At 41.0% G+C, this 12227-nt stretch overlaps 1 protein-coding gene across 4 annotated transcripts in view; it reads right to left on the reverse strand.

Moving 5' to 3' along the window:
- Positions 1 to 12010, reverse strand: part of PCSK6 (proprotein convertase subtilisin/kexin type 6) — a 256959-nt gene extending 244949 nt beyond the window's left edge. For 3 of the 4 annotated variants that reach the window (XR_005008948.1, XM_036735031.1, XM_036735033.1), the window contains exon 1: positions 11673 to 11987. Coding sequence is in view for 3 of the 4 variants with exons in the window: in XM_036735031.1 (XP_036590926.1) it covers positions 11673 to 11966 (294 nt within the window). In the remaining variant the exon portion in view is untranslated. Of the gene's footprint in view, positions 1 to 11672 lie in introns of all 4 variants that reach the window. The other variant, XM_036735030.1, reaches the window with a different exon arrangement.
- Positions 12011 to 12227: the final 217 nt, after the last annotated feature.

Genomic DNA, 12227 nt, shown 5'->3' on the forward strand with positions numbered 1-12227 from the left:
TGTACACACACACACACACACACACACACATACACACACACGGATCCCATAGAAAATCCCATTGATCACATTTCTGTCTACTTAAATTTAAGCTTCTATTCCTAGAAAACTACATATCCTCTTTTCTTTAAATAAAAACTTTGTATTGTACTTCCTACTATATCGGTAATATTTCAAAAATTCTTTTTGCCCTTGAGTCCTGACTCTAAGAATATTTTTAATGGTGAGGTTAGATGAATAAGCAAGGAAGGCCTAAGAAAGACTATGACCCACTGTAAACCCATACTTCAAACAGATGCCACAACCATTGGCTATTGGGAAACCAGCTGACAGAGACAAACCTGTAGTACTGGATCTAGAGAAGGAATGGCTCATATGAATCAAAGATCCCTATGAGGCAAAGAGGACAAGTTGTAAAAAGCAACAGACCTCAAAGAATAGTTAAGAGTCATTAATACATGCTAATTATAGAAAGAACTACTGGCCATTTTGGATCTTTCCATCCATCTAACAATGTGAATAGATCTTGCCTTCAACTATCAAGGACAACTCTAAGCCAAACTGCACTTAACATTTACAAGAATCTATGAAAAGATAAAAACACGTCATTCAAAATGGATTAGGCAGGTTCAGTCAGATAATTACTTCCTCATGCCTCTGTAAATTAGTCCTAATTACTTGTTGAGCATCAATGCTATGTTCTGTATGGCACATGTAGAGACACAGGCCTTGCTCTCTAGTTTTCCAATTTCATTTATACAGATTGCATGATTCACAAAAAAACAGAGACACACATTGGGAAAAGATGTGCAACCCTCAGAAGGACAAGTTTCCTTGGTATTTTAAAAAAATCTCAATGGTGGTGGCTAGTCATTGAAAGACTTCTTTGAGGCAGCAAATTTCCAGGAGAGACTTAGGGAGGGGAATGACTAGTCTCTTGGCAAGGAGAGAAAGGCAACCTTTGGCATAGAAGGCAGTATGGATGAAGTAAAAAGAAGAGGTTTAAGTGACTAACTTCAGGAAAGGAACAAATTACTGGAAAGTAGAATAAACTTTCAGTAAGAAAAAGAGAGTACCCCGAAGATTGACTTATATGTGGCTAAGAACGCTTATCAAACTCTTACCTGCCAAAAAGAAAGGAAAAGAAAAGAAAAGAAAAAAACACTTAGCTCTAACACATACTGAACATGGAAACTTTCAGGGGTATTTGTTAATAAGCATTAAAAAAGATAGCAAAATTATCAGTTTGGGAAATTACCTAGCTTAATTAGAATTGAATACAAAAGAACAACTTTCTGACACAGCTTGTTTTACACAGATGCATATGCATCATAGGTTGAATCATCTCTTTATACAAGAAAATCCTGACATAGCCTGAACTATCAGTGTTAGCTCTGCCCCGCCCCCACCCAACACTAGCTTTATAAGAAGTTTCTTACTACATTCAGTTTATTAATTTGGAAAAAAAATACTCAACCAGGGAGTTTTGCTTGCATTTACTAATAATAACAACAACCATCATCTCACACTGACACAGTGCTTTAAGATTTGAAAAGCACCGAGAAGTCAATAATAGTAAAGGAAAATGTACCAGAAAATTTGACTTGGGTTTACTGTGTTCCCACCATAATCACTTTTCACAGGCACATAGGAAAACATGTTTCTCTAAAAAAAAGCAAAACAAAACAAAATGCTTATTTACCACAAACACGTATTTGGACAAGGAAGCGTCTGTTCGGTTACAAGTTACAAGCACCAAGCACCATAGGGACAGAGAACAACAATCTCCATCACTGGACTTTTCATCTCATCCTAAAATGATGTGCTGTGGCAGTTGTGAATTGGCAAAGCCTTGGGACAAGTAAACATCTGGTTCAAGCCACTAAACTAAGCCTAACTTTCTATTCTTAGCTTCATCTTACTGCAACTAAGAAATTAAGATATATGCACAAGGAGATAGTCAGTGAGTTCAGCTATGAAGTTATTTTGACAGTGTGACAAAAATAAAGTTTATTTTTTCTTCACAGAAATGAAGCTTTATCAGCAGGCATGCAAACATGGGCCATTTTTTTAAGGGAAAAAATGGGTAAAGTTCAAAATGTGTGGTTAGACATGGTGGCCATATTTTTTTTTAATAAAATGGGCATTGACCTTTTTTAAAACCTGTCCTGGGACAGACACACCTAAGTAAATTCAGCCTGAGACAACAAGGCATAAGTCCAGATATTTGGGGTCTAATACACACAAAACTACACACCTCCAATGTAACCATATACGAAAGAAAAAATGGGAAAACTAAATAGACTTCAAGTTCCGAATTCCTGAGCCATCAAGTATTCGTTGCTCACGACCTGATGGGTTGGGTTGGGGGGAGGGGCCCTCAGAAGAACTGATGATAAAATGGAAAATAGAAAAGGCACAAAGGCCTTGTTATAGGAAGTAATAGGTGCTTTGAAAATGTTTGCTGAAAGAATGAGTCAGTTTTGTAACCAATGGCATGCACTAGTGAAATGGCTAGGCAGGGCTAAAGATAGACAACATAGAGCCAACCATCTGATCCACATGGGAATCTCCTTGGAATATCATTCCACCATAATAAAATATAAAGAATATGCAAAGAATTATATGAAGTGAAGAAAAAGAAGACAGAATAGGCAGCACCAAACACATAAAAGGACATTCTTCAGTGGCTTCATGATTTGTGGATGTAGGTATTACCTCCATCAGTACAGCTCACATTCCAACCAAATCTCATTCTGTGTTATTCTTTCCCATATTCTCTCATTAATTCTCCAAAAAAGTATCTACTTAATGAACTGAGGCCGCCTTCTGGAACTGCTTATATCTTTTGGGCCCCATAATAGCACTTCAACTGTTTATCACTATGTGCTCTTGCTAAATGATTGGCCTATCTCCTTTTCTGATTATATATTTTCATGAATGACTTACTTTATCTCACTTCTTGTATGTAGGTAGTTGTTGGAAGTAAGCAACAACCAGCTTTCAGCCAGAATGCATCTATTAGTTGAGTCATTCACAACTTTTATCCTTCAGCAGTTAGAGGACTCCACAAGTTATGACCATCAAGCATCACTTGGAGAACATTTGTTTTAAAAGGAAGCATGTGTGCGTGTGTGTGTGTGTGTGTGTGTGTGTGTGTGTGTGTGTGTGTATGGGTGTGCGCACACGCAGGAGAGCAGCTTGAGATCATTAAAAGCACTGCATAATTTTCCAAATGCAATCCATCCTACTCTCTTCCTCCTATTAAATTTTGGGCCTAATTCATTGTCTATCTGCAGTACCTAGCCCCCCTTCCTCCCTTCTCCCTACCCCTCCATACATACACACACACACACACACACACACACACACACACAAACACACACCGACAAATGAACTCAATAGACTGGTCATCCAATATCACATGACCAACACAACAACTATGGATATATTTTAAAATTCAGTAAAGCTGATAGGTACACAAACTTTTAAAAGTGATAGGGAGGGGACACAAAAGAAAAAAAGCTACAAGATTTTGTAAAAATTTACATATATTGATTCTTAGCCTCTTACTCCCATATATTTTTCCACTCTCTTTTTTCCTTCCCCTTGCTTATGCTCTAGGTCTAATAGCACAAAGAAATACCCATAAGCATTAACTGAACACACTGGTGGCACTCGGTCTTTGGTTTATGAAGTAAGCTTTGCTTAACTGTTAGATATAAGTAAGTGGCAAGAGACTTGATAACCCAGAAAATGTGACTGCTAAGAAATTATCATAAATACTCACTGGCCCAAAACAGTTCTTCTGAAATTTCTTTTTTGTTGATGTGTTCCTCCGCTGACACAGGTCACAACCCTTTAACCCCTTGTGAAATGGTCTCTAGGAGTTGCTGCACCCAAAAATAATTCCCTACCTGACAGCCAGCCCCTTAGTGTTCAGATTCTGAACTTAGCTGGTCTGGTCCTCCAACTATAGAAAGTCTATCATCAGGCTAATTACTAACTGAAGGTTAGTAGAATCTGGCAGATTATGGGCTCTGCTGACAGATTCCAAGAATCCAGGATCACTTCTGTGCCATAAGGCATTGATCCAAGTAGGACTTTAGTGGAGTTATTGTTATGTATGTAGCAACATTAATGAAATCAGCCTTTTGCCCTGTTCACCCTATATGACTTCTATAGAAGAACGGGTCCAAGATGAACTATTCATTTGAAGAATCATAAAGAGTCTCCATTGTTTTCCACATAGATCCATCAACACAATTCTTCTACTCCAAGAATTTTTCCATATCCCTCTTCTTTCCTCCCACTATATATGTGTATATAACATACACACACAGACATATATACACACATACATATATTTGTACACACATACATATATGTATATATGTATGTATGTATATGTATATTTAGCCACTGGACAGAGATGGCTCCAGAAGAGAAAGTGAAGCTGGTGACTTTGCACAGCCCTCCTTCACTTAAATCCAATTCACTTATATGTCATGGCATCACCTCCCTGATGTCATGGTCCTTTTCAAGAATGAAGGACAAATGAAAAAATGCTCTGAATCACTACTGATTAGAGAAATGCAAATCAAAACAACTCTTAGATACCACATCTCTCCTGTCAGATTGGCTAAAATAACAAAACAGGAAAATGATAAATGCTGGAAAGGATGTGGGGAAATTGGAACATTGTTGCATTGCTGGTGGAGTTGTGAGCTGATTCAGCCATTTTGGAGAGCTGTTTGGAACTATGCCCAAAGAGCTATAGAAATGTTCATACCCTTTGACCCAGCAATACCACTTCTAGGGTTGTATCCCAAAGAAATCACACAAGTGGGAAAAGGACCCATATGTACAAGGATATTTATAGTGGCTCTTTTTGTGGTAGCCAAGAACTGGAAATCAAAGGGATGCCCATCAATTGGGGAATGGCTGAACAAGCTGTGGTATATGAAGGTGATGGAATACTATTGTGCCATAAGAAATGGGGATGATGCAGACTTCGTAACAACCTGGAAAAACCTACACGACATAACGCTGAGTGAGTGGAGCAGAGCCAGGAGAACGTTGTGCACAGCCACAGATATATGGATTCCATGAGGACCAACCCTGACATACTTTGCTCTTCTCAGCAACCTAACGTGCAAGGACAACTCCAGGGGACTCTCGATGGAGAATGCTATCTTCATCCAGAGAAAGAACTGTGAAGTTTGAATACAGATTGAGGCGCACTACATGCTTGCCTTTTTTGCTTCTCTTTTGTTTTTGGTTTTTTTTTTTTGGTTCTGTTTCTTCTTTCTCATGATTCATTCCATTGGTCATAATTCTTCTCCACAACTTGACTAGTGTATAAATTAATTCAATGCGAAGTTATACATGGTAGTTATATGAGATTCCATGCCGTCTTGGGAAGGGAGGGGGGAGGGAGGGGAGAAAATCTGGAACTCAAAATTATGTAGAACCATGTGTGGTAAACTAAAAATAAATAAATAAATTTTAAAAAAAACTAAAAAAAAAAGAATGAAGGACAAACAACAACAATATATATAAAACAAGAAGGAAGTATTGAAAAATAGACAAGATGAATCTAAATAGTCAATAAAGGATCCCTGGTCCTTTGAATATTGTAACTCCTCTGAATATTGTAGAAAATTTTGTTGTATGAAATAAAGGCTGGGAAACCAAGTTCTCTGTTTATTCACTGACAAAATATGTACTGTCATAAAGGTATAGTCTTATTGATTATTTAGTCTTGGGGTCTTCAGGCGTATTATTCAGTTGCAATGGTTAGTGCCCACAGAAGAGACTGATTTACACAATATTTGGGTAGAAAGAGGCAGATCAGCTTAGGATTCCAGTAACGAACAATTCTGCCCCATGGCAGAAATTCAGGTGCCACTGAAGTGTGTTAGAAACTGAAATTGATTCTCTCTTTCTGGACAAATTCAAAGAACAGTTTTATGCGAAGAAAGGTAAATCAAACTACGTCTGAGTCTTAGGTTGTACTGTACTGCAGAGCTCAGCTTGTTTATGTCTGCAGTGACTAAGTGCGAAACAATGAGAAAGTGTTTCTTCTTTGCAGTGCCATCATTACTACACTAAGGGTATTGATGGCCCTGTTACTATGGTTACACGTGTCTGCCAATTTCATCCTATGAAGTGTGAACTGCTAGACAGCGGAAGGGGCTATTCATCACCATTATTTAGTGAAACTGGACTAAGGACCCTGTAAATACAGCTAGGTCTTCAAAATACCCAAGCAGAAGAGTAACAGGGACATCAAAGAATGACTAATTATTTTACTAAGACTATAACAGAATCAGTTACCATGAGAAGCACCTTTGAAGAACACTGGCTCTGGATTTATTGGACCTGGGTTAAAATCCTGCTTCTTATACTTACTACCAGTTTGACCTTGGACTCAACTTCCCTGGGCCTCATATCCTTCACGTATAAAATGAGGGGACTGGACTAAAACAGCTCTGAGTTTCCTTCCATATCTAGGTCCAAGAACTATGAAAATGTGGCTAGCCAGATGTTAGCATGGCATAACTTTTGGTATGTCTCTATAGACGACCCAGGGAGGAAATTCAGAACATCATGACCTTAGCCAATGTTAGAGCAAAAGAGTTAAAGGGCCTTATACCCTAGATTTGGGGACATCTCTGTTACGTTAGATCAATTGTCTTTGCTAACTGCCAACTAAAGTACTTTGGAAAGAAAGAGGTAGTAGCATGACCAGCTGGTGGAAAACATATAAAAATCACCCCTAACAATCCTCTCTTGCCCACAAGCCAAGACAAAGCACTGGGTCTTCCCTTTCCCAGACACTTCTCTTGTGGCCCTTTGATGATATCTAAGATATTGATTGTGAAATCAGTTGGTCCAACTTACCCATTTTACAGATGAGATAACTGAAGCTAAGAAAGATTAAATGACTTTCTCAAAGACACATGGTCAATAAAGTCATGCCCCCAATCCAGTGAGCTATACACTGTATCATATGGGCTCCTTTTCTTCAAGGTTGCCCTTCATGTTCATTTTAGCCTAATTTCACCCATATAAAACACCAGGGAAGGAGACACACAGTCTAATTTGCCCTAGGCTCTGAGTTCTAAGGATGGACAGATGACTCGAAGCACATTCTCCGATGCAACAATATGTTATTTGAAATGCCAGATTAGAAAAAAAAAAAAGACATAGTGCATGACTACTGTGTTGCAAACCTCCTCCTCTATCCTGTTCCTATTGGCATTCTTGTTGTTGCAACTTTTTAATAACTGTTTCTTATCCCTTCAGTTCAGTTCAGGTTGTAGCTTTACTTTTTAATCATAAGAACAAGAAGTCTTTAGCATCATCATTCTCTCATTGACAGGAATTGCTTAAGGACCATCTGAAATTCAATGCCAGGTGTGCAGTGATCAGCCACTATTATAAGTAAAAAACATTTAAGACAGGCTTAAAATCATCTATGGCAGGAAGACATTTTAGAGATTTGGCAGTGAGCCTGCTTCCCCATCCCCACTCTCACCCTCACCCCTATCCCCAGCTCAGAACCCTAGGCTACAGTAAGAATTTAAGGGAAAGTGTAAAGCTTAAGCCCATCCCTAAAGAAAAGGGTAATTTGAATAAGCTAAACACAGAACTGTTTTGAGTTTGATTGCAAAGATCATCTAATTTTTAGGTTACCCATTTATAAACTCCTCCCTCCAAGTCATCAGCATTCCAAGTCACCGGCAAAAACACAATACTTTGAGTAGGTACAGCATTTCTTTAAAGATCAATCTATAGAGGGCAACACACTATAATGGAGAAAGCACTGTAACTAGAAGTCAGGATACCTTGATTCTGCTACTAATTAACAGTATGACCTTACTAGTCAGAAGAGACTAGATAATTTAAAATATCTTTGCACCATGTTAATTTAATAAGGATACCAGTTACTTTAAAAGAAAAATAATTAAGCATTAATGTAGAGCTTAACAAAGATCTACGAGGACCCAGGGCTAGGGTAGGAATAGAGCATAAATTTGAATGGCCTATTAAGTTGGAGAGGTTTTTTTTTTAAGTTGCTTTGAAAAAAGAGTATTCAGACTAGTGACTAAAGAAAGCATAAGGAAGAAACCTGAATTTCTATGTGAAACTGTACAAGTCCCTTCCTCTGTTCATTGATTGGCTCACTTGAAAAAGAGAGTTAATACCTTCATCCAATACTCACAAATACTCCCAGCTGAAAACTACAAATTAGATTTTCTTTTTTATGAGTTGTTAAGCAGGTGCTTGAATGCTCCTGGCCTTTTTCCATAGGAGCAGTTCGTTTAAAAGAAAAAGTAAAGCAAGATTGGTTTGGGAACAGAAGAGAGGAAAAGTAGTAGAAAACAAAGGACTATTTTTTTCACTTGTTAGTTGAGGTCTCATAAGTTTCAAAAGTCTCCTTTTAATAATCATTAAAGAGTCAAGTCGAGTGGCATTTAAGTACCTACCGTGGGCCAGGCTCTGTGCTAAGTACTAAGGCATTTAAGGCATAAAAAATAAAGGGCCAGATTGGGAGTAAGGAAAACCTGGGTCAACTCCTGTCTCTGACACATACTAGCTGATTTAACCTCTCAGTGTTGCAGGAATATCTCTAAGACTTTTAAGATGAAGAACAGTTGCCAATCTACATAAACTAGAGGAAGTTTCCATACAAGAAGTTTGTGCTTAAAGATGCAATCATAGGTCCCTGTATGTAACTCCTCAAAATATAACAATTCATTCAAACATTAAGTTCTTATACAGTGTATCTCTTTTTTACTTTAAAATTATCAATCAGTGTTCTCAAAGGATCTTCATTCTCAGTATTCTTGACATGTTGCTACCTCATACTGAAGTCACATGACACTATTTTAATAGATTTAATTCAGTTATGTGGATGATCCCATGTGGTACAGCAGTTACTTACTGTGACCTTGGAAAACTCACAAACTCCTTGTGTGGTAAGGGTCATAGTATCTCCTCCTCCTCCTTCCTTCCTTCCTTCCTTCTCCACCCACAAAATAAGGATGGAATAGACTATGTGACCTGCCTGGAGAACTTCTGATGAAGTTAGAGTCGGAAGAATTATACTGCCATCACTGGCTCATTTGTAGATATTGTAGAAAGGATACTGTACACTGGATATTGGATATTGGAGCTCAAAGCACTGCTTTGGTCTGGTCCAGGCACTTATGCCTTAACTTAAATTCCAGTTTGTATGTTTAATTATACAAGCCAACAATTCAGTCTCTTTGTAATTTATAGCATACTTCAAGAGATACCTTGACAGTAAGACAAATTGCAGTGCCACCTGGACAGAGAGGCAGTGAACTGTGAACACAGAGCTGGCAGACTCTAAGCAAACATGAAAAGCAATAAACCCAGGATAAAACCCCGAGGAACACCTTTTCACATCTGGAGAATTAGAGAATAAAGATTTAAGAACTACTGATAGAAACAAATTCAGTTATATGATGAAAGTAAAATGTTAAATCACAGCAATGCTTGAAGGGACTTGAACCAGAAAAAAAAATCACCCAGTTAATTATATTCTTTCAGATAAACTATGACCAGCCATTGCAAAAATTTGATAAAACCACAAATACAGTTCAAATGACTGAGATTACTTTTACAGAAGACCACACACTGCACATTAACAGTATCAATATAAGACTTACGATGCAAAGAAAATTCCGTTTAGATTAGGCAGCACCACACTTTGCTGGGTTCTGTCATGGATAATGATAAAACTAAATTTAACACTGCATGGTGCTGGACTTTGAATTACAAGAAGAGCTTATCTTTAACTTGATTTGATCCTTTATGTCTGTAGTTTGCATATACTTGTTAACCACATCTTGGAGTGTAATTCCCAGATGAGGCTATACATTTCAGCCTACTAATCGCTCTCTCTGTGAACTATAAATCTCGTTCTTCCTCCCCACCCCATTCATACTTCTGACAACCCTTTACACTGTTGGCTGGCTTCAGAGTAATGAGAGAGGGACTCAGTCCTGCCTCTCTTCGGTTTTACCTGCAAATAATCCGGGGAGTAATTTGGTTCGGCCATGGCTCGTTTACTTACAAAGTCACTTTCCTCCCCTAAGAATATGATTTGGCACATTCACTTCCAGAAAGCTTACACGTCTCATCTAGAGCACCACTGGGTTTTCCATGGGCATACTACTGCTGTTAAGACATTCATTTCAATCATCATTGACAACATGCAGAGACAGTTGCTCATTTCTCAGGGGTCCCCTTGCTTCTTCTCTATGTGTTGTTTCCATTACAGAGTACAGAAGACTAAATCCCTGGACTAGAATGTCTATGGTTTGGACTAAGGCTCTCACTAGTTTAGGATGGATCTATTAGGTCTCATATGCCGTTGTTTACTCAATGGCCTTACATGCTTCATCCCCTACTCATCCCTTAGGTATTCACCTGCATTTCTGGGCTCAGTCAAAATCGTTCCGCTTTATGCACAAGCTGAGGACGATACAGACTCATGTGATTCTGCCCAAATTAAATAATGATTTGCTGAATTTAACAATTCTCTTCACCAGCCCAATTGTTAGTATAGTGCTGAGATCCCTAATTTCCCCATCCGCCTCTGCCTACAAGTCGACAAGCACACCCAGAACCGAGAAATTCTACTAGGGTCAGACTAGAAAAAAGAGCTGGCCTGAGTTGTAGGACAGAAGTCTTTGAACGTGGAATTTTATATTCAGCCGCAGAAACCTCAGCCACAGAGGACATGGGAGTTGGGAGAATTGTAGGAAGGAAGAGCACGATAGTTTGCCGAAATGGGAGGCAAGAGGAGGGGGGGATGAGTGGTGGGGGCGTTCGGGGGCGGGGGGAAGAGTGAGTTCCTCTTCAGCCAAAGGGAAAAGCAGACAGGTGGGTCGAGCCTCTTTTTACCCAGTTTCTGGTTCAAACACCCGGCGAGCTTCCCTAACCCGCTTTCGAAACCAAGTGTCCAAGCCCAGGCTTCCAGGATGAAATCCAAAAGCTTCCTGGTACTTTTCTATCCTTCGAAAACTACTTTTCTTTTACCTTGCCGCAAACCGTACGCGTCTGTGTATAGGCGCACGACATAAGTTATCGACACTTACTGAAGTCTTCATCTATCGTCACAAACAACCTTGAGTGCTGCGGCGGCGCCAGTCCACAACTCCCACACTCTTCACAAACACACACATCCACACCATCCCAAACAAGAAAGAGACCGCCAAGTTAAAGCTGGGCACCTCAACTTCAGAGTTCAGTTCTGACCCCATGAACTGGGCTTTCTTTTTGCCCATCTCTTGGCAGCCGGCGTCCTGCCTCCTCCCGCAGCCTCTTGCCGCTGCTGTATTTCATCTTCTTTCTCTTCCTCCCTCCCTGTGCACTCCTAGCACAGCTGGGGATAACCTCAACCCTCCCCAGGGTAGGACCCGGTCAGGACGCACTGGTGTGCCCAGGTTAGGGCTTGTTGGGACGCAGGAGCCAGCAGCCACTCCCTGACAGGGGTTTGTGGGAGAGAAGAGGAGATGAAAAGAGGTAAGGCGAGGTCAGAGAGGACGGAAGCTCCATTTCCTTTTCGGTGCCAAGGACACCACGGGGGACCTGCAGCGCGCGCGGGGAAAAGTTTGCCCTTCGCCACTTACCTGTCCCAAGTTCAGATACCCATGCGCCGAAGCGACTCGGTCCGCCTCGGCTGGTCCTCCGAGCACTTCCACAGCCCAGTGGTTGGTATAGACTGTGGGGGACCGCAGCGCCGCGCAAGCGGTGGGCAGCGCGAGCACCAGGAGCCAGCTCCAGCAGCGCATAGCCAGCGGCCGAGAGCCTGTCCCCCTCCTGGTGCTACCGCCGCCGCCGCCGCGTCCTCCTCTGTCTCCTCCTCCTTCTCCTCCTCCAGCACGCAGCAGCCTAAGGGATCGGGGCAGCTGCGAGCACCGCATGGCTTTAGCCCGGCTTGCTCAAGTGCCTGTGCAGAGTGCAGGGCTGGGGGGGTGGGGTTGGGGCTTTTTAAAGCCAGCGCCGCTCCTGGGAAGCGCCGCCGTGAGGGAGGAAGGGAGGGTGGGAGGGCGCGAGGGAGGGAAGAAGGCTGAGGCGCATTCTCGCCGAGGCTCCAGGAAAGTTCCCGGGAGGAGCTCCGACTCGTGCCGCGCTCGTGTGGAGCCTCACGGGCTGATCCCCCGCGCCGCCCCGAGCTCCCGGTG

Source organism: Trichosurus vulpecula, chromosome 8 (genome assembly GCF_011100635.1).
Source record: "Trichosurus vulpecula isolate mTriVul1 chromosome 8, mTriVul1.pri, whole genome shotgun sequence".
NCBI classification, from domain to species: domain Eukaryota; kingdom Metazoa; phylum Chordata; class Mammalia; order Diprotodontia; family Phalangeridae; genus Trichosurus; species Trichosurus vulpecula.